A 22,321-nucleotide genomic window follows, 5' to 3' on the forward strand; every position below is an offset into this window, starting at 1 on the left:
TCAGTTTTACCTTTCAAAAAATTATTTGTGAAAGCCTGACTAACAGGTAACAAAATGGCCACCATTTGTTTTTGGTCCGAAAACACTAAAACACTCCAATATGTGCTGTTACGAGTCAAAGCCAATGGGCCATGTTCTGTGCTCCTGCCAAATCTTGGCTGATGGGTTTTTCTTGCAACTGTCAGCCTTGTACATGGCGGCAACCCCTCAGTTTTCCCACATGGCGGCCGGTGCTACCACAGATGGTGGACAACGTCACAGAGAGGCATCTATTCTAATGCTTTGAACGTGCCCCAGGGGCTATAGACTGTGGGCAGTGTAACATGACGGAGGCAACCAATGTCCATTAAGCTTTGATGTCACCTGTCCATGTACAATAATGTCTTGCTCCCAACACTCTCTCCGGGCAGAGACTTCCCTATTAGGGTGAGGAAAAAAAGTCAGCCTTTACCTCCTTTTATTTTCTCTACCATATTCTTGAGGCAACGTTGAAACTTCTGGGACAAAAATGTGTGGCTTAGTCCCAGGTGGCTTGGAGATGAGGTAGCCACATGTCTGTACAGTTTGATTCCAGGTCTTTGATTCGATATCCTCCCTTGAAGCCAATAAGATGTAGTGCACATTAAGGAGAGTTTCCATGTCAAAACTTCCTATAATCCTAAGGAATAAGAGAAAATTGTAAATAATAATGAAAGATTGTAGAAGATCTAAATTTTTAAAACTACAATGTAAGTAAATTTTAATCCATTTTCTTTTCAAATGTTGTCTTATCCCCTATTGTTTTATTTTATATTTTTTATTTTATTTTATTTTATTTTATTTTATTTTATTTTATTTTATTTTATTTTATTTTATTTTATTTTATTTTTACCTTAAGATTTTAGTTTGCATTATTAGGACTTTCTTACAAGATCCGGGACTCTCCTTTGAAAAGTCATAGTTACCATCTTAAATCATATCTGAAGATGCTAGACCCTCAGTGTGGAACACAGTCATCCAAAAAGAGCTTTGGCATCAGTCACATTACGTTTTAATATAGAAATCAGATTTATCTCCAGAGACAAATTTATTTTTTAAATTCTTAAAATCCCATCTTTTCAAAACAAGAGTGTTTTACCACGGAAAGGTTGAGACCAAAATTACCTATATATCCATGTTAATTCTAAACAAGGGGAAAAAAACCTCACAACACTGAACCAAGGACCTTTGGGCAGGGGACAGTCTTGTGCTAATGCAGCACGTGGTGAAGCAGGTGTCCTGACAGGTGGAGCGTCCACACACAAGGCTGTCTTGCTCCACGTTCCCATCCTCTGGTTTAGCTAATCGATTTGTTTCCAGCTCCTAAAAATAAAAGGGGTTCTTTTTAACCCCCCTCCCCCCCCAACATGCTTATCCCCGGATCTCCGCTTGTTTCTGCGTTTGCTGTCCCGTGTTACAGTTTTTCTTGCACTACAGTTAGATCTAGTAGGAGCGCGTGTGTAACTGAGCCAGGCTACAATAAGATGAAAGTTGGAGGCACAACACACACACCTTTGTACGTGGCCCAGCTCTCTGTTGTCTTTAAATGGCATTTCACCCACAAGCTCCGACTCCAGGATCTCAAGATAGAAAGAAATGATGGCCATGCTTTCTGATCAGAAACTTAAATCATGGACCAATGCTGGGGTTTTATGCACTGTGCTCACTCCCCGGGCTGTCTTCCGGAAAGCGTTGCTCGTTCGAGCTATTTTGACCCTTGTGTTGCTTTTGAGAACACTTCTGGCAACTGCTGTAACTTTGGATCTTTCCTGACAATTCTTTATGATTCTTCCTGTCTCTTACCGTTGTTGACAGTCTTCCTTGATTAAAACGTCCCTCAGAAGTCATTGCGTGTTTTTTCCCTTGTATTCGTTTTTGTTTTGGTTTGTCACTCAATAAAATGTCAAGCTCTTCTTATTTACATTTTTAAATTTCCAAAAGATCATTCTCCGAAAACTGAATTAAAGGATCACTAAACTTTCCACTTATAATCATTTGTCCTTCTCCGGTGCCAGACTGAAACTGCTTCCTTTTGTAAAAAGTTCAGAAATCACAGAAGTAAAAGCAATGAATCCTTCGAGTCGTAATTAATAAAAGTTCATCATGCACCCACCAAGAAGACAGTTCACAGAGCAGGAGCCCTCAAACCAAAACACAGAATGAGGCTCAGGGGTATATTATTATATAGCAGCTTGTATAGTGGGAAGGCAGTGACTGTTTTTCACGGCGATTGGTCTTAAGGCTGCATTACAATTTTCCTAAATGATAGGGAATTGCTTAGTGGTTCCTCCGTGTCAAACTTGGGAAACAAGTCAAGTTTTGCTTATGATTTCAGGAGGCATGAACAAAACATGACTCGGGTCAAGTTAGCCTTGCAAAATAAGCTAAATTAAGCTTTATTTATATGACTTAAACTGGTTTTGTCTGCTTGGAATTTTCAAGGCTGGTGTCCATTTGTTTTTGATTTTCACACCTTAAAGCTCTCAGATTTATTAGGCTGGCTGGTATATCCTCTCCCTGGTCCTTCAGGACATTCTGATCTGGGCCCTTGTCTGGTTTTCCCGAGTTCCTGAATTCCTATGGACTTTTCTGTCCCTTGTTCCCCACTCTTCAGCTTCTGCCCCCTTTCCCTCCCACCTTGCTTGCCTTTTGGCCTTCGGGTAGAATCTTTCTTTCACACGCTCACCCCTTTGTCTGGACTCTCCATTTCCAAAAATGACTCCATGGTCTCCACACCTACATTCCCAATAATCACCAAAGTTTCGCATCAGAGGACCCAATATTCTTGTATTTTTGCCTCATTCCTTTGAGAATCACTCTATGGATACTCCCCTTAAAGTAAGTCCCTTTTATTTGTCTTCCATATCTTTGCAAATACAACATCATACATTTGCATATTATTAAATCATGCCTCTGGTCATTGTCATTTAACAAATCACTTTTTAGAGATGGGTGTTTTGCATATTATTACTAGAAAAGGTTTTCTGGAGTATTTTTCAACAGACACGACTCTGCCATCTGTGTCCGTTAAGGAAATGTTTGCAATAAAAGGTGATTTTTTATGTGGAAGCCTTAACTTTGCACAATCAAGAATGAAATAATTATTATTAAAATTTTATCACTTATAAATAATAATTGCAAATATTTACCGACTGCTCTATAAATCCCAGATGCTGAGCTAAATACTTTATATTTGGTTTCATTTGGCCTTAATATCCAGCAAAGTAGGTAACTATCGCTATCCCTCTATAGACAATGGGCTTACGTACTAAGAGGTTAAGTAATTTATCCATTGTCGTACAGGGCAGGGCTAGGCCTAAACTTCACCTAAAGCAGATAACATTTTATTATTACTAATAATAATAAGAGAAGGCTCTTAATAACTATGCTCTATAGGTATAGAAACTGGAATATATAGAAAAAATATATATATAATATATAACATGTAATTATAGAATATATATCACATATATTATATAAAATATATGATAAATACATATATAATATATAGTTATATATATTATATAGATATAGATAGATATAGAAAATTATTTAGAAATAATTTTATTTCTAAACTCTCTACCTGGGAACACAAATAATGTTTCCTTTCTAAATGATTTATGTTACGGTTTATTCAAAACTAAAATAAACAGATCAATGAGTCCAGGATCAAGCAAAGAATTTAATATCAAGGGCTTGGTATTACTTTTATCAAGTTTACCAATAAAACTATGTTTTCAAACTAGGTGTAATAAATTTCTTTCTTTCAATGTATTAGTGATTTCAGGGCAAAGTCTTTAAATATCAACTGTTGATGTTAGTTTGCATATGGTTGCATTTCTCCTCATTGTGTTCCTTTTTCTTTTCACTTGAGTCTGATTCTTCTGTTTCCACCGGGGACAACATGGGTATATACCTTTCCACCATAGAAATAGGAGGATACCAGGCATGTAATAAGGCTTAAGTTGAAGATAATGGATTAGTCTCAAGCATCAGTTAAAAGCACTGACCGACTATCATTTTAAAGAGCATTTTTTAATTAAATAGCTTATTGAGGTGTAATTTACATACCATGCAATGTAACCACATTTATAAGTTAGTGGCTTTCATTATATTCACAGATGTGTGCAACCATCACTATAGTCAATTTTGGAGCACTTCATCCCCCTCATATCCTTGAGTTATCATCCCCTTCTCCACCTATCGCCCTAACTCAGCTTTATGCAACCACTAATGTACTTTCAGTGTCTATTTTGGACTTTCATATGAAGGCAGTCATATAGTATGTGGGAAGGATCATTAATCCGTGCTGAGATCAAACTAGGTGATACTAGCAGAGAAGCATGGCAATCGAACAGATAAGGATATTTTCCAATATTCTTTCATTATAATCCTTTAGGTGCTTTTCCCGTACTTCTTCATTGGGCTCTTAACCTTAATTACTGTGTTGTTATTATCTGTTTACAAATATTTTTATTGCTGTAAGTAAATATATAATGGTGGGGTCTATGTTTCTTTTTTCACCCCAGATCCCAGAATATGATTCATTGATTGATTGATTGATTGGAATAATGAAAATGCTGAACTGAAAATATTTGTTTGGCAAGATTCCCCAAGCTCTGAAAACATTCTGGGTTTTATTTGGTGGAATTTCACAGTTATATTGGCAAATGCTTTATATAGAATACTACTAAAAATGTTTTAGATGGGACTTTATATCCTGGTTCCTATAAAGTTAGCCATAAGCTTAATTATACATTGAATGGTGTACGTTTTAATATTTTCTGGGATGCACTGTAGAATGTTGCCTCACTTTCCCTCGTCTTGATTTTACACTGGAACAACAGAGTTCAATGAATTCATTTATTCTCTAAACCTGACCACAAACCATGCACCCAAGCCATCCGAAGGGTAGGTTGGGGAGAAGCCAGTAAAGGAAGCTCTGCCTGGAGCTCAGGACCTTTACAGTCTAGTAGGAAAGTAGACATTGATCCAATTTTGATGTAAATAAATGTAAATCATAGCCTAGATCCAGTGTTACAGAAGCGAATTACTTCATGTAAGCAGACGTTGATAAATGGGGTCCTTAAGCTGAAATTTTGAATCTGAGTAGGAGTTGACCAGGTTAAGAGTGAAAGAAAAAAGTGTCCAGCAGCGGGGATAGTATATATTGATGTCCTTTGGTGCTCAGAGTGATAAAGGATAAAGGTCCAGGATGAAGAGGCAGACGCAGGCTGAGACCACAAGACAGGGGACCGCTGAGGGTTGGGGGTTTTATTCTAAGTGTAATGGGAAGTCTATCACCTATTTTAAATAGGACGAGTTGCGTTATTTGGTCCTTGACTGGACAACCTTACATTTCCCCATTTAGGTCCAGAACTAAATCTAATTAACTTTAATAGAGCTGGACTGCTCTCACATTTCATCCAATAAATTAAGGTACTGTAATTTTAAGTTCCAATTTTATCTCCCGAGTTTTGTCTAAAAATTTGCTCTTTAACTAATTAATAAAGTAATTTTCTGCAATTAGATCAAGAATCCTTTCTGAGCTCTTAATGTCTGATTTAAAAAGACCCAAAAACGAAAAACCCACCTTTGGACTCAAATCATTCAAATTCCAGGACAGATTTTACACATAAAAGAAAAAAAATGTTGACAAAATAGGTGTTAGTTATATCCTGTCATTTAAAAATAGCTATAAGTCTCCAGGTGTTGAGAGACGAGTGGGGTTACTGAGTTCGCTCTCAGAAATTGCCATTCCAACTGTCTTTTCTCAAGGCAGACCCCAGCGAGAGGTTTCCCACTGGCCTACCATGGTAACTGGTATGAAAAATCTTTGGCACTAAGAAAATCTTTGGATTCAATAGTGCAAGGAGAAAAAACTATGACAAGCAAAACAGCTGAAGGAAAAACACTCTGATGATAGCCACACAGAGAAGAGTGACATAAACAATGTCACTCTCTGCCCCCAAATATCTGAACCATACAGTGTCTGGATGAGTTTGTTTCTTCTTTTTCTACCACCTGAAACTTCATTGGTGGATGGTTCATCTCAGTTAACCAGTTTTTTCTTCTTAGAAATGGAGATGTGTTCTTAAAATTCCTTCCAATTTCCAAGTGTCTCTAGACACCAACTATGACTATGGTCATTCGATTCATTGTACATTCTTGGCTTCTACTTAAAATCATTCTGCAATGTGCTTTGAAGAATGGAGCTATCTTAGTCCTGGAAAAGCTTTTGACTTCATTTATTCATTCACTCATTCATCAACAAACATTTCAAAGATAAAAAAGAAAGACGTTACTCCACGCATTGAGTTTACGTCAATGTGTGAAACAAATTACCAAAAAATTCAATGCCCTCTTGGGACTTACATTCTAGTTACGGATGGGGGAAGGAGAAAGAAAGCAAATAAATATAAGAAATGAATAAAGATAATAGTAGGTTGGAAGCTGATAATTATAATGGGAAAGAAAGAATAGAATTAAAAATAGGGGATTGGGAACTGGGAACCCTAAATAGTAAATGCTGAGGGTCTTAGAATGGATTAGTGCTAAGCTTATTTACCACTCTAATGCCATGTAATTTTATTCATAAATCTTAATTGATAGACTAATTAGGATAATAGCTACCTTGTATTCAGTGTTTATTGTGTGTTAAATAAGCGTTCATTCAACTACACTATCAGTCACAAATCACTATCCTTCGATCAGATGAGAGGTCACGTTAGACACAATTAGTGCTTATTATGGGCATACTGACCAAAAGGCAAAGGAAAATTAGGAGCTATGTAGCTTAGGTCAGAGACTTTACAGAGCTAGTGAAGGTGGGAGCTGAATATTTGGTTGGTGAGAAATAGTGAGAAAAGAGAGTTAGCACTGGGTTTGAATTTCAGTCTGAGTAAGACGGTTTCAGTATTTTATTTATCACATGTCTTTGATATTCTAGAAGGAAAAGGGACTACTTTCCAAGAAAAAAGCTGAATGTCATTACTTTTCTCAACAATAATTGCCCATCTTATATTTAAGTATATTGACAATTCAGAGTTAAAAATTGACATTCATGGAAAAACATCTGTTCTGAAATAACTTTTGTCCTTAAATAAAAAAAATATTTAAGAAGTTTACTTGTTCTGAAGGTAGAGAAACCCAGTGGAATTTTAGATTGTCTTTGCAACTATCCTATATTAAAAGTGCTATATTTCTTTTATGCATGACATTTTATTCTTTAATGCCTTCATTTGATTTTTCAACTATTGATTTCAACCTTCTCAACTCTGTCATACCAAAACAGAAGTTTTATGTGCTCATTTCAGGGATTTATTTTATTTCCTTCCATATAAGTTTAACTTACATATTTTTTTTTCTTTTTTCATATATCATTTGGTCAACTAGATGAAGAATTACTACAATGTTCTTGCCAGTTTATTGTATTTTGTTAATTGTTTCATACATACTTTCACACTAAGAGGAATATACTATTAATTAAAGAAATGTAGGTGATCCCTTTCCCATCATGGATATGCAGTCTCACTTTCTGTATCACTTTGTGCAGGTAAAGGTCTCTTTAGTTACTTAGCATCCAAGGGGACCTGTGCTTGGTCAGCAGCCTAGAACAACTTAGCCAGTTAATGTAAATACATGATTATTTGGTATTCGAATGCTAAATAAGAATTTCTACAATGGACAGCATGATACACATTGAAGAGAATGCCCATTTAAGCACTTCCAATCTTTATATGGAAAACAAAAGCTTTCAAAGTCAACTGTTATTAGTTACTGGATATCACCGTGAAATTCTAAACAGGTAGATTACGTTTTTTGGGAGCACTATGTGCTGAGTAGAGAAACTCCACAAGTTTGTTTATATTCTATCTGGTGTCCATTCACAGACTATTCATTGCATGTATAGTTTTCTAACTAAAACCTGCATGTTTATTTTTTGCAATTAAAAAGCGCAATATATGATTTTCTCTTTTCAGGGGGGAGCAGAACACAATATTCCAGTTGTCATTTCAAAAATCTCCAAGGAGCAAAGAGGTAAAGTGTTAAGAGAATTATATAGTAACCATTCCTTTGTAAGCCATCCTTACTGTAGAATAAGTCGGATTAAATACTATAGATTAGGATATGATTGACCAGCTCCACGTTCCCCATGACCAGGCAGTAAGTGGCTGAGTCTGATTCCTGAGGTTCTCCCTTTATTACTTTTGGGGCGCACTTCTTTCACAGAAAAGCAAAGGGGAAAGAGAAGAGAGAGTGGGACTCTATAAATCAGGGACCACATAGCTTTTCAATTGTTTCATTTAGCAAACAAACATATCCACAAACTTAATGATAACAAGTCCTGTCAAATATAAGCAGTTCCTGACATACATATTGTTTTCTGTTCTCATATGTAGTTTTACTCAGTCTATCATGAAGTTTCACTCAAAAACACACCAAAGATATAAAGCAACTGAAATCAGTAAGACAATCTAATGTTTAAAAAACCCAGAGCTGATCCCATAGCCGAAGGACTGAATGTCTAGATTCAAGCTTTTTCATAGATACCTTAATACGATAAGTACATGAGAAAATCTCATCATCCATCCAGAAGAGTGACCAGTTTTCGGCAACTGTAAGATCTGAAATGATAAGATTAAACAGAAATAGGTGTTTCAATATCTGGGCGGAATCATAAGATTGTTTTTGCATTTCTATTGTGGATCATTTAAGATGCTGTCTATGTGAAACATTTATTTTTCCCCCTTGTATCAATGTTGCTTTGATTTAAGTATAAAACTCTTTCATATGTATGAAGAAAATAGTCGATGCATAATCATTGCTTTTCTCTCTTCACAGCGGAACTTTCGGGTCTGCTCTTTATCGGGGATGCAATTCTGCAGGTATACATTTTACCCTAATTTTCTATGTGCAACCAAAATATAAATTCAATTCACAATAGGCCACGTGAAACCACAGTTTTCTTTTCTTTGCAGATAAATGGAATTAACGTGAGAAAATGCAGACATGAAGAAGTGGTGAGTTTTCTTTACTTTTTCTTAATACGATGATTTTCCCATGTGCCAATGAGGATTCATTGCATTGCTAAATACTGTTCAACTTATTCATTAGGTAGATATGACATTGGTCCAGTATGCTATCAGATTTTTCAAATGATCTCTTAATTGGGGTGTGTGTGTGTGTGTGTGTGTGTGTGTGTGTGTGTTTCATAGTAGAAACAGAATTGTGAGTACTACCCAGGATGAAATGTACTTCAAAGAAATACTTTGAGGGTTGCTTGTTATGTTTTTCTGGGTTTTCTATTAATCCCTACCAGTCAGTGTCCACTGAATATATCTCTAGGTGAAATGCATCTCTAATTCTTTACAAATATTTAAAAGTTTAAAAACAGGGGACCCTGGGTGGCTCAGTTTGTTAAGTGCCCAAATCTTGATTTCAGCTCAAGTCATGATCTCACGATTTGTGAGATCAAGCTCCGCATTGGACTCTGTGTTCACAGCATGGAGCCTGCTTGAGATTCTCTCTCTGTCCCTCCCCTTCTCACACTCTCCCTCTGTCTCTCTTTCTCAAAATAAATAAATAAACATTTTTTTTTAATTTTTTTTCAACGTTTTTTATTTATTTTTGGGACAGAGAGAGACAGAGCATGAACGGGGGAGGGGCAGAGAGAGAGGGAGACACAGAATCGGAAACAGGCTCCAGGCTCCGAGCCATCAGCCCAGAGCCTGACGCGGGGCTCGAACTCACGGACCGCGAGATCGTGACCTGGCTGAAGTCGGACGCTTAACCGACTGCGCCACCCAGGCGCCCCTAAATAAACATTTTTAAGAAAGCTTATAAACAATAGAATTTATGTCTGTAAAATCTTACACAGTAGCAGAGTCCATTGGAAGAGCTCATACAGACGTGTGTGTGTGTGTGTGTGTGTGTGTGTGTGTGTGTTGTTGTGTTTTGTGGTTAGTTACTTAACGTATGTATTTTTTTGGATGTTGGTAAATATGCAGATCTGAAGCCCAGGCCTCAGATACTCTCATTCAGTTTAGGTGGGCGGATTTTAACACCTGGCCCAAATGGTTCCACCCTAGGTGGCTTGTACCCACCCTTTGGGAGAAGCTGGAAGGTTGAAGGGCTTCTGTTGGGATGGTGAGGAGACATAAAGGAAGAGGACAGTGGTAGGCACTTGGGAAATATTTGTCGCACCTGACTAAATAGCATTCCTAGAGCCTTCAATGAATTTCTTTAGCATCTCACAAGGGAAGGAGGAGAAATTATGTTTAAACGTTTATGCTCAAGGGTTGTGTTTGAATGCATTACTCCTCTGTTAAAACTATTTGGAGAAAACTATTCTGATACGTTTGTGTGTTTCAGACCTCAAGGAGGCAACCTTTGCTGTTCTTGGTGAGAAGCCACGGTTCCAAGAGCAGCGAAGGCAGGGGTGGGGGTGGGGGTGGGGGTGGGGGGTTCTCCATTGTGCGTACTTGGGATAGCTAAGCAGGGTTTGTCATCGTCATCCCTTTTTGTCTTCTCCGAAATCTTACCCGGGCCACTCTATTGCCCCTCTGTGGTGAATGTCCTTTAAGATATTTCCAGTCTCGACTTTAGTACAAATACGTACAGAAAAAGCAGGGTTTCAGGACAGGTTTTAGGCAAATGAGAGCACACCCGAGAGCACTCCGTTCTGCACGTTCACATGCCAGTGTTACATACGGCCACGTAAGCAAATAATATGTTAACTTCAGTCTTTGCGCGAAAATACAAACTGATTTTAAACTCACGACACAGGGAGCCGGAAACAGTGCATTCTGTTTTCAAACCACATGCTGTTAGGCGGGGCCGTGTTGGCAATTTGCCCTTCCAAGGCAGGCGGCATCCTTAGACAAGCTGTCCTGCAGCTTTGATTAAGCCGATGAGTGCTGCGTGAAAGATTAGAATGTGCTAATAATGCCACTTCCTAACGCTGTTCATTGTGTTTCAAAGAAAAGGAAGGTAGGATTATATTGCAAATTATATGTGGCTCTTCGCAATACACTTCCGTTCTTGAGAGGCTTAACCTTATCAGCTTTGAAAAACAGGCACTAATATTCTTAAGTTCCAATCTTTCACTTTCCAACAGTGATTAGATGCTTTTGTCTTCATTGCTAATTACCTAAGCAAATACACTGACTTATACCTCCGCGGAGCTGAGATACTAATTAAATGTTTAAGAATGCACTCAAATGGGCAGAAAAAGGCGCACCGAGCTCAGAGGACGTAGATGGTTTTAAAATAGCACGCTGATGCCACTTTCCTGATTCCAAGTCGGTGATTCACACAGAGTTCCAAACTCAGAAACAGACTGAGTAGGTGTGGCAATATGGTGTAGGTGCACAGAACTTTCCTTCCATTCGTCTGCATCACTCATTGACATGGCTAGAAATTTTGTGTCTGGTCCCTCATTGGCTTCGACAATACAGATGTAATTTCTGTGCTGGAGTCGTGTTGACTCCGTGTGTCTTGATCTGTGCGGAAGGAGAATCCCACGGTGTCCACTGCGGGCACCCAGAAGGACTTACAAGGAGTTCGTTAGCCAAATGCCTAGAATCAGATCACCAAAGCATTTGTCTATCTGTGTCTCATGTCGCTAGTCTGGGCATACAATAATTCACTTCTCAGCTGCCCCCACACCATGCAAGGCATTCGTCTTGCGAGAAGTTTGTGGAAGAAGAGACCCTTCCGAAGTTTCCACGTGAAGAAAGATTTAGCACAAGTGCCAAATGTTCCTTGGCCTGTGACATGGTGGCAAGGTGGCAGGGTCCAGAATAGATGGCTTTCATACTCACAAACAATCGTATGCAAATCCTTCCACTGTAATTTCAGGCAAATGGACTTACCTGTTCTGTTACTCATCTTAGAAGAAAGCTAACAACTCCTTTTATAAAGATCGAATGGGAATAATGTGTATGAAACTCTTAGCACAGATCTGGCAAGTAAGAAAAATTATGTATTATGTGATGCCATCAAATAATATTGCTGCCCTTTTTTCCCCGTTCGCCCCCCAGTGGTTACTGCTGTGTCCGCGTTGGGCAGTGTCTTGCTGAGATTCATCCTGGGCCCTGAGAAGCTCCCATATGAAGAGGGTACTGATGCATGCTGGGGTCTGCATCCCAAGCTCCTTCTGCCACACGCAGTCAGGAAGTGAAGTGGGCACCCGTGCCTGCAGGGGAAGAGCTGTTTGAAAATTAGGGCTCCTTGTTCAGCAGAACAGGTGCCTATTTATATATCTTTGATGTGAATGTGTTATGTAGTCCATGAGTTATGCTCCCAAGACATCGAAAGTTCCTAATGTACCAATTCTTTTTTTTTCTTTTCTTTTTTTAATGTTTATTTATTTTGAGAGAGAGAGAGAGAGAGAGCGAGCAGGGAAGGGGAGAGAGAGAGGGAGACACGGAATGTGAAGCAGGCTCCAGGCTCTGAGCTGTCTGCACAGAGCCCGATATGGGGCTCAAACTCAGGAACCAGAGATCATGACCTGACCTGAAGTTGGACGCTCAACCGACTGAGCCACCCAGGCGCCCCACCCCCAGTTCTTTTTTCAAGGAAACCCATATGTATTGCCACTGTTGATATTAAGATTAACTCTATTTCTTTTTACCTTATCACTGAACCCTAGACACCTTAAGTTGATTGTCATCTATCTATCTATCTATCTGACATTGATTAACAGGTAAACTGATCACATATCAAACTCTGAGTATCATCTATATGAAATACACTGAGGTGGAGTCCTTTGTGTGACAAGAAATAATATATAAATAACTTTGTCTCTAGCTTTATTGCTATGTGAACATCATTTCTGTAGAGTGTAAAAACTGAGAGAGTGTACAAAAAATTAGCAGGAAAGGACATGTTGATTTATCTGTGGTCTTCAAAATGTAACAGTGGGATCTGTTTATGCTCACGAGAAATAAAAGGAAATAAGATCTATCTATAGCAGAAAAAAATGCATCTTGAGTTTATAATCAAGATAGTTGGAAATGAGAATCTATTAGTGTAATTGAAATTTCATCTAATAAGACTTTCAAAACAGCAAAGCTCATCACTAGGCGAAGCAGAATTGATGGATAGATAATTCCAGACGTTTCCTTCTAAAATATTTCTGGTTTCATGTTTGAGATTTATGGGTTCTAAAAAAGAGGTTCATTTGCCTTTTGGTTTTGTGGTTTTGCTGATACCAAATATTAGATAATTAGAAATGCAAATAACTAATTTGTCCTGAATTTTTAATTTTAAAACAAAGTCCAAAAAACCATATGCATCTTATAAGAGCAGAATGAGTATCTCGATCAGTTGGAATCTGATATTCATGCCATAAAAACAAATTTTGATAAAACTAATGTAAACTGTTGTTTAATAGCATTTTAATTATTATGATATGCTTAAATTAGTTCAAAATTTCCATTAGAATAAAAAGAATATGTTCTTTTTTTAGCTTAGAATAATCAGAAAATAACTTTACAAAGGCTATATCTTATCATCTGAAAATAAGGCATTAATTTATACATTGGAACCGTTTAGTAGGTTTTATGAGTTACCAAGGAACATATTTAGGATGTGATTTGGGAACACACATCATTTTGCATCTTGGCAAAAGATTAAAATGTCACAGAGTTGCAAATCATGTTTTACCTAACCGCTAATAATTCTTAATTTGTTCTCAGTTTGGAAATAGGTATTGAGATCTAACAGATTAATACTTTCCTTAAGAATTCTAACTATAGCAGTTTTTTTCTTTAAGTTAACTACTACCCAGGAAAGCCATACATGAAATAATTACACTTTTAGTATTTCCCACTAGTTTTGGAAACTTTAAATGCAAAGACAAAAATATGCAAAATATTGTTTATGCTATCGCTGATTTCGGGAATAAAGTATCTAGAACTTGCCTTATCTGCATACTTAGCTTTTTATTAATACTTTTAGGCCTTCCTTCTCTCCTAAGCCCACAGGCCTGTCCCTCATTAGGTATGAATATAGATAGCACGGGCCACACTTTAATTAAATGTATGCTTTTCACTCCTGGCTACTGATTCTCATCAAATCCTTATTTGCTGTCTGACATAGCTTAAAGACCCGATTTTGCAACTCCCGTAATAATGAAACAAAGGCAAGCCTGGTAAACCAATCACGTAGTGGAGCCCCAGCCAATTTTTATCTAGAGCAATGGACACGGAGAATACACAGCAGCAAGGACAGGCGACCATGTTGTACTAGGGGACAAAGTAATTGGGACGTATCAATGCATGTGTCCATATCCACTCCTCACCTCCAACAAAGACTTCTCAGTCACTCCTGCTCCCCAGGTTAGAATGATGAGGGGACATATATGTCACATATAGATTATACACTTTTCGCATAACTGACTTATTTTGTTTTCAAGGTGATTAAAGTGAAAGGCAAGGAGAAAAAAAGCATAGGAGAATAAAAGCTTCAAGATCTAAGCTAAAAATTGTGTCTCAGGCACTTTTCAGCTACGTGATGTTCCTAAAGTTCAAAGTCTCTTGCCCTCGTTTTTGTGGTCGGCAAGGTGGAGAGTTTGAAACAGAGCAGTCTTAATATCTTTTTCAGCCAAAGTGTTCAATTATTTTATTGGACACACGCTTCGGTAAACCTGGAGAACTGTGCCACACAAATAGTAAACCGTGGTGAATCTAACTATGGGCCCTAGTTGATAATAATGTATCAGTCTGTGCTTATCGCTTGTAACAAATTGATCCGCTGGTGCAAGATCTCAATAATAGAGGAGATTCTCTCTGTGTGAGAGAAGATGGGCAAGGAACTTTCTGCACAGTTTTACCGCAAGCCTGAAAGCATTTTAAAAAGTAAAGTCCATTAAAGTTGAATAAAAAGGACAAAAAGCACCTTTGCAGGCACTCTTTCGTGAGTGAGTGGAGATATGCCGAAAGCAACACCTATGTATACATCAGGCGTATACAAAAATGGTGGAAATCAAGAAGTGATACCGAGAGCTATCATAATTACTCAGATTCCTTGTTGTTGTTGTTGTTGTTTCCTTTTGGACACCCATAAGTCCTGTTAATACTGTCTGTGCCCCTGGGAGATAACTCCTTAGGGGAAAACAAACCTGAAGAAAAATGTTTTGGAGAAAATGCCTTTAAAATAACAGGGTACAAGGAACGATGCCTTGCTGCCTGTAAGAAATGTCTCCCAGAACACTGGCTACCATTACATGAGGAAGGAAGTGGGATCTGATAGAAACAGCCTCTGTGTCCCGGAGAAACAGTAATGCTTGTTAGAGTCTACAGTAACTAAGAGAATCTGATAGAGGTGGCCAGAGAAGAAGAAAGAAAGAGAAATGGAGCCCTGGACACACGGACGGACTCATTTCTTGGAAACACTCAGAATCATCAGGGGATAGACAATTTTTTATGGAGCTTGAGGTTCTGCAGTTGTGTGGGGGGTAAAAAAAACAATGGGTTGTGGTTTCATCAATCACTCTCAAAGCGGGCAGTTCTCATCATGAAGGGACAGTAGCTGGAATCCTCCATATTGTGAAAACTTGTGGTCCTGTGGTAGCGGGAGGCCTTCTAGAAGTCACGTCTACACCGGGCGCTACTGGAAGTCTCCCCGAGAGGCTTCTGGAGGGCTATGTCCCGAAGTAGTTCTGGGACATGTCCAGATGCTACAAACTACCACCGAAGGTAATCTGGGCAGTACGCAGATCCAGGAATCAGAAAGGGAAAACCCAAGATCCAGTTAAAGATCAAAGACCTGTGGTCGCCCAGATATCTGGGGAATTCTAAAGCAGAAAGATATCCTATTATACGTGTCTTTATTCTTAAGAATGTCAGGGAGCCTGAAAACAGCTGCTATAGAATTGTGCCATAGGAACTATCCTTATTCAGTTGTTCTGATGTTGTGTATATAAGCAAATTCCTAGAAAATTTCCTCTGGTTCTTAGTTTTAGATATCGAAATAGCATAGAAAAAAGCATATTTGACCCCTTCAGGATTATCTATCAAAAGACAAATCGAGGGCCTTCTGCTCTGGTCTGAACGCCTGTGTCTCCCCAGAATTCATATGTTGAAATTCTAATGCCAGTGTGCTAGCATTGGGAGGTGTCTGGGTCGTGAGTGTGGAGGCCTCATGAATGGGATTAGTGACCTCATAAAAGAGGCCCTACAGAGCCAGCTACCCGCTTCCCTCAGGTGAGAATAAAAGGAGTCTACACCCCAAAGAGGGCCTTCGCCCAGCAATGTCGGCATACCGATCTCAGACTTCTCCAGATTGTAAGAAATAAACTCCTTCTGTTGGAAGCTACCCAGTCTGTGGTGCTCGGTTACAGCAGCTGGAACAAAGACACCTCCCCCATATGTGCAATCTGAACAAGTCTTAAGCAAGTGCAGAGATCTGGGGTTAAAAGGGATGTTTTAATTTTTTTTTTCCCCTCCTGCAACTCTGATGACAATAAACAGAGTTGTTGATAATTTTTTTGAAAATAGAAAGCAGATTTTCATTTCCGTGGGAACTGTCCTGGGAGGTCTGAGAAAGCCGAAGTGAAAGTCACTGTCTGGCAGAAATTCACTTTACAGAGTCAGATAGGAGTCAGAGCAAGCAGGGGTATTATGGCCAAGAACAGGAGATTGAATTAGAATTCAGCAAAAGTGAGTATTTGGCCCCAGGCACGACAGACAGCATGGGGCGGGGGGGGGGGGGGGCGAGGTTCTGCACCACAATAAAGTGAGGTAGATACTAGGAACAGCAATCTTCTCTGCCTTTCTCCTAAACTCTCAGAACACTGGCAGCTAGGTGTTGTTCGTTTCTTTGTTTGTTTTTGTTTGGTTTTGTTTTTGTTTTTGTTTTTTACCACTAAGGGGGCAGGTAAAATTTATCGTGCAATTGATCTAAGAGAAATAACCCACAAATAATACATTTGGACTGTGCCACTGAAGGCCGAGTTCCCACTAATAACTCCACAATGCAGGCCGGTAGTGGATGTAACCATGCATCGTCTACCCAAAGCTATCAATTCGCTTTTCAGTGCCTGACTCCTAAATGTTGACTGATACCAAAGGATCACTGATATTTGAAGAAAATTGTCCACATCAAAGACAACAACTAAAGCGGAGGGAAAAAGAAATGAAGGAAACAGACAACATAGGAGTCAAGAAAAAAAGCCAGAGAGAGGGATCAATACTATAATATTTTCAGAGAACTGCCAGAGACTATTATATAATTTTTTAAAGCCATCATTATATATAAAAGGAACATGTTCAGAAAAAAAACAAGATGTTAAAACTTTGATGAAATATTGAAAAAAAACTATAGAGTGTAGGAAGATTACGAAATAAAGTTGGGAAATGGTCAAAATGGAATAAAATAACAAGTAGGCAATAAGACAGAAAAAATACTGGAGATATTCTATTCGGGAATTCAAACATCAGAACACTAGAACTTCCAGAAAGAAAATACATAGAATAAAGGAATTGGCTGTTCCTGAAGGAATGACACAAGAAAAGTATCTGGATTTGGTGTATATACTTTCAAATATAAATGAAATGCCAAGCAAAAAAGAAAAAGAAAAAAGAAAGCGTGTCTCCATATCTATGCTTCCTATGAAGTGGCATAATATTATGATTTTAGTTTGCATTTCCCTAATGACTGAGAATATTGAACATCTTTTTATGTGTTTTTGATACTCCCAGATATTTTTGATTAATTGGGTTACTTGACTTCCTGATTTTGAAGAGTTTGTTTATTTTAGGCATTCTGGCTGCAAGTCAAATATATAATTTGCAAATATTTTTCCCAGTCTTGGTGCATTTCGTGAATTTCTTAATTGCATCTTTTGAATCTCAAAGGTTTTGATTGTCATGAAGTTCGGCTCATGGATATTTTAATTTCATCACTTGCACGCAGCTTTTGCCATCTTATCTAACAATTCTAAGGCTATGAAGATTTGTTGCTTTGTTTTGTTCTGAGGGTCTTATAGTCTTACGTATCGCATTTAAGTCTATGACCAATTTGGAGTTGATGTTTATATATGGTGTGAGATAAGGTCGTGTGGGTATCCAGATGTGCCAGTATCAGGTTCTTTGGCAATTTTGTTAAAAATGAATTGCGCTCAACATAAAAGTTTATTTCTAGGTACTTAATTATGTTCCATTAATCTGTTTGTGTATGCTGATGTAAATATCACACCACTGATCATTGTAACTTTGCAGTAAATTTTGCAAATGAAAATTTAAGTCTTAAATTTTATTCTTTTTGTATTTGTTTTTTTATTTTAAATTTTTCAATATTTGATTTTTTAAAATATTTTTTTAACGTTTATTTATTTTTGAAAGACAGAGCACAAGAGGGGGAGGGGCAGAGAGAGAGGGAGACACAGAATCCGAAGCCGGCTCCAGGCTCTGAGCTGTCTGCCCAGATCCCGACAGGGGGCTTGAACACTCAAACTGTGAGATCATGACCTGAGCTGAAGCCGGAGGCTTAACTGACCGAGCCACCCAGGCACCCCTTCAATATTTGATTTTTAAATAAACTGTTTATGTTAGAACAGTTTTAGATTGACAGAAAATAGTAAAAATAGTATTGAGTGTTTTAATATCCTCTATACCCAGTGTTTCCTATTTTCATCATCTTACATTATTATAATATATTTCTGACAGTTATTACTACCGATGTTTATACAGTTATTAATGAAAGTCTGATTGACACTCCATTCAGATTTCCTCAGTGTTTACCTAATACCTTCTCTGTTTCCAGATCCCTTCCGGAACACACGTTGCGTTTAGTCACGTGTCTTCTTTGGCTCCTCTTGGCTCCATTTTCTGGGGCTTCTTATTTTGATAATCTTAACGGTTTTGAAGAGTACTGGTGAGAAATTTCGTGAAATGTCCCTCAGGAGTCTTTTTTCTAGCATATTCCCTGTGATTAGACAGGTTTATGTGTGTTGGGGAGGAAGACCTTAAAAGCAGAGTGCATTTTTGTCCTATCATGTCAAGGGTACATACTATGAACACGACTTTATTAGCATTAATATTAACCTTGGTCACCTGGCTGCGAGAGACTTTGTCAAGTTTCTCCACTCTAAAGTTACTTTTTGTTTCCTTCCCACCCCGTGCTCTTTGGAAAGAGGACACTACGCGGAGCTCACGCTTAAACATGGCAGAATATGCCTCACCTCTGCAAGGGTGGCTGTCTACTCGCATTCTTTGGAGTTCTGCTACCTAGGAGATTTGTCTACACATGTTAATTTATTTGTTTATTCAATCATATTGATTGTTCAGTATAGACTCGTGGGTGTTTATTTTTTTTGTGTGTGCAAGTGGTTCTAGAATTGGCCCTTGGGAACTCTTACAGTTGGTTTCAGGGTGGCTTTGAAATACTCCCTCAGATATTTTTTGGCACTAAAATATGTTTCAGTCTCATCTTGTATAGATTCTGCCAATCCAAGAATTAGCCGTGACCCCTAGAGGTCTTGCTTCCCCTCATTAGAGAAGTATGAGAAACCGAAATCTGAGTCCCAGGTGGGCTCATTGCCTGCTGGAACGAGGAAACGTGTGTGTACAGACTTTTTCATATGCACAAATGCGTTCACGCTCATTTCTATATATAACCATTTGTGTCTGTGTTAAACTGAGCGTGAGCTTATGCGGCTGCCTTCAATGTAATCCAGCGTCAGGTGGATCATTCTAGTCTCCTCTTGCTTATCTATAGCCTCCTCTGTCAACAGGTGGCTGCATCATCTGCCCTCCGTTTGGTTAACTTTTCAAGCCCAGTGCACATATACTGTCTCAGAATTGTTAACCCATCCCCCAGTGGGAAAAGCTTTATTAAGTGGAGTAGAGAGTTTATGTACAGTTTTTTTTTTGTTTTTGTTTTTGTTTTTTTTGCATTTAGCTATATAGACTTTATTTCCAAAGTTACAGAAGTCAGTCCCACTACCCCAATTCTTTCAGTGAGGTTGTTTCAAACATTCATAATACAATTAGACTCTCTTGTCGCATTCTGTATTACATCATGATATTCCCCCAATCTCCTAAATGATTTTGTTAAAAAAGATCTGTAGGCAGTAAGGCTTTCTCAATTTCTGGCTGTAAATTCTATGGATTTTGACAAGTGCAGAGTACAATGATTCACCATTAAGATACCATACAAGATAATTTCACTTTCCAGAAAAAAATCTTCCTCGTCTCTTCCTTTCCTACTCCTGCATCTTGCGCATCCCAGGATTCTCTGGAAACGATTGTTACACTGTCCGTATAGTTTTGTCTTTACCAGAAAATTATGACTGGAGTCCGAGGGAATATAGCCTTGTTGGATTGGTTTGTTTCATTCAGCAATGTGCATTTAAAAATAATCCATGTCTTTTCACGGCTTGATCGTTCCTTTCTTTTTGAACTCCGAATAACATGCCATTGTTCATCTACTGGAACAGTAAACAACCACACTACAGCTTGTTTATCCATTCACCTATCGAAGGACATCACGCTTGCTTCCAGTTCTTAGTGATTAGGAATAAAGCTGCTAGAAAGATTTGCATGCAGGTCTTTGTGTGGACATAAATATTCAAATGAATTGACTGAAGCCTAGGACTACAATTGCTGATTACATGGGAAGGTCATACTTAGTTTGTCAGAAAGTGCCAAACTGTCTTCCAAAAAGGCTACGCCATTTTGTACCTCCACGGGTAATGAAGGGGGGTTGCCCTTGCTCAGTATTATCAGCGAGAGGAATTGTCACTTTGTGTTTATAAACTATGTTGACAGGTGTGTAGTAGTATCTCATGGCTAATTTACGGCTCTTTTATGACAAATGTTGAGCAGTTTTTCACATACTTAATTTGCCTTCTTTGTATCTCCTCTGGCGATGTCTGTTTGTGTAGCTTTTTCACTTTTTAATTGAGTTGTGAGTTTTCTTGTTGTTGAGACTTAAGTTTTTTTGTAGGTGTTGGAGATAGCTGGATATATCGGATACGACATCAAACATATGTGTGTTTTTTCCAAATAAATGCCTCTAAAATATTTTCTCCCTGTTTCATTTTCTTAAATGTATGTTTTTCATGTTCTTAAATGTGTATTTTTCATTTTCATAAACGTACATTTTTCAGAAGTCTATCATTTTATTTTATTTTATTTTTTAATTTTAATGTTTATTTATTTTTGAGGCAGACAGAGAGCGTAGGCAGGGGAGGGGCAGAGAGAGAGACACACACACAGAATCTGCAGCAGGCTCCAAGGCTCTGGGCTGTCGGCACAGAGCCCAACGTGGGGCTCGAACCCACGAACTGTGAGATCATGACCTGAGCTGAAGTCGGACGCTTAACTGACTGAGCCACCCAGGTGCCCCAGAAGTCTATCATTTTAATAAAGTCCAATGCATCAATTTTTTCTTTCATGGATTGTGCTTGTGGTGTTGCATTTAAAAACTCATCACCAAACCCAAGGTCATTGGGTAATGTCCTTTGCTTTCTTCTAAACATTTTATAGTATTAGATTTTACACTTAGTTCTATGTTTAATTTAGAAGTAATTTATGTGAAAGGGATAAGGTCTACTTCTAAGCTATTATCACCATTATTTTTTGCATATGGATTTTTATTGTTCGAGCACATTTGTCAAAAAGACTATGAATTTCTACTGTATTGCCTTTACTCCTTTGTTGATCAGTTGACTATATTTGTGTGAGGCTGTTTCTGGGCTTCCTATTGTCTTATGTAAATTAATATGTGTTCTTTTACCAATAGCATGCTGCCTTGATTATTGCAGCTTTATGGTAAGTCTTGAAATCGGGAAGAGCATGCCCACTAACTTTGTTCTTCCTCAGTATTCTTTTGGCTCTTATAAATCTTGCTTTTCTTTCCTTTTCTTGGTTTTCTTTTCTTTTTTCTTTTTCTTTTTAGGATTTTAGTTACCAGTACTGTAGTTAGTTTTTTAATATAATTTATTGTCAAGTTAACTAACATACAGTGTATACAGTGTGCTCTTGGCTTTGGGAATAGATTCCTATGATTCATCACTTACATACAACACCCAGTGCTCATCCCAACAAGTGCCCTTGCTTTTCCATATAAAATTTGGAATTACTTTTATTTTTTTAAGTTTTTATTTAAACGCCAGTGAATTAACATACAGTGTAATATTAGTTTCAGGTGTGCAATATGGTGATTGAACACTTCTGTACAATACCCACTGCTCATCACAGGTGCACACCTTAATCCCCGTCACCTATTTAACCTGTCCCCCCACCTTCCTCCCTTCTGATAACCACCAGTGTGTTCTCCACAGTGAAGTGTC

General features: G+C 38.2%; 1 protein-coding gene across 2 annotated transcripts in view; it reads left to right on the plus strand.

Moving 5' to 3' along the window:
- The window catches only part of SNTG1 (syntrophin gamma 1), a 333,569-nt gene that overhangs the window by 62,258 nt on the left and 248,990 nt on the right, over nucleotides 1–22,321 (plus strand). For both annotated transcript variants that reach the window (XM_047073716.1, XM_047073717.1), the window contains exons 4-6: nucleotides 8,001–8,058; nucleotides 8,863–8,906; nucleotides 9,000–9,041. In XM_047073716.1, the coding sequence (XP_046929672.1) occupies nucleotides 8,001–8,058; nucleotides 8,863–8,906; nucleotides 9,000–9,041 (144 nt within the window). The remainder of the gene's footprint in view (nucleotides 1–8,000; nucleotides 8,059–8,862; nucleotides 8,907–8,999; nucleotides 9,042–22,321) is intronic.

Source organism: Lynx rufus, unplaced genomic scaffold (genome assembly GCF_022079265.1).
Source record: "Lynx rufus isolate CCGP_SWC_20201006 ecotype Redwood Valley unplaced genomic scaffold, mLynRuf1.p SCAF_12, whole genome shotgun sequence".
Taxonomy (NCBI): Eukaryota; Metazoa; Chordata; class Mammalia; order Carnivora; family Felidae; genus Lynx; species Lynx rufus.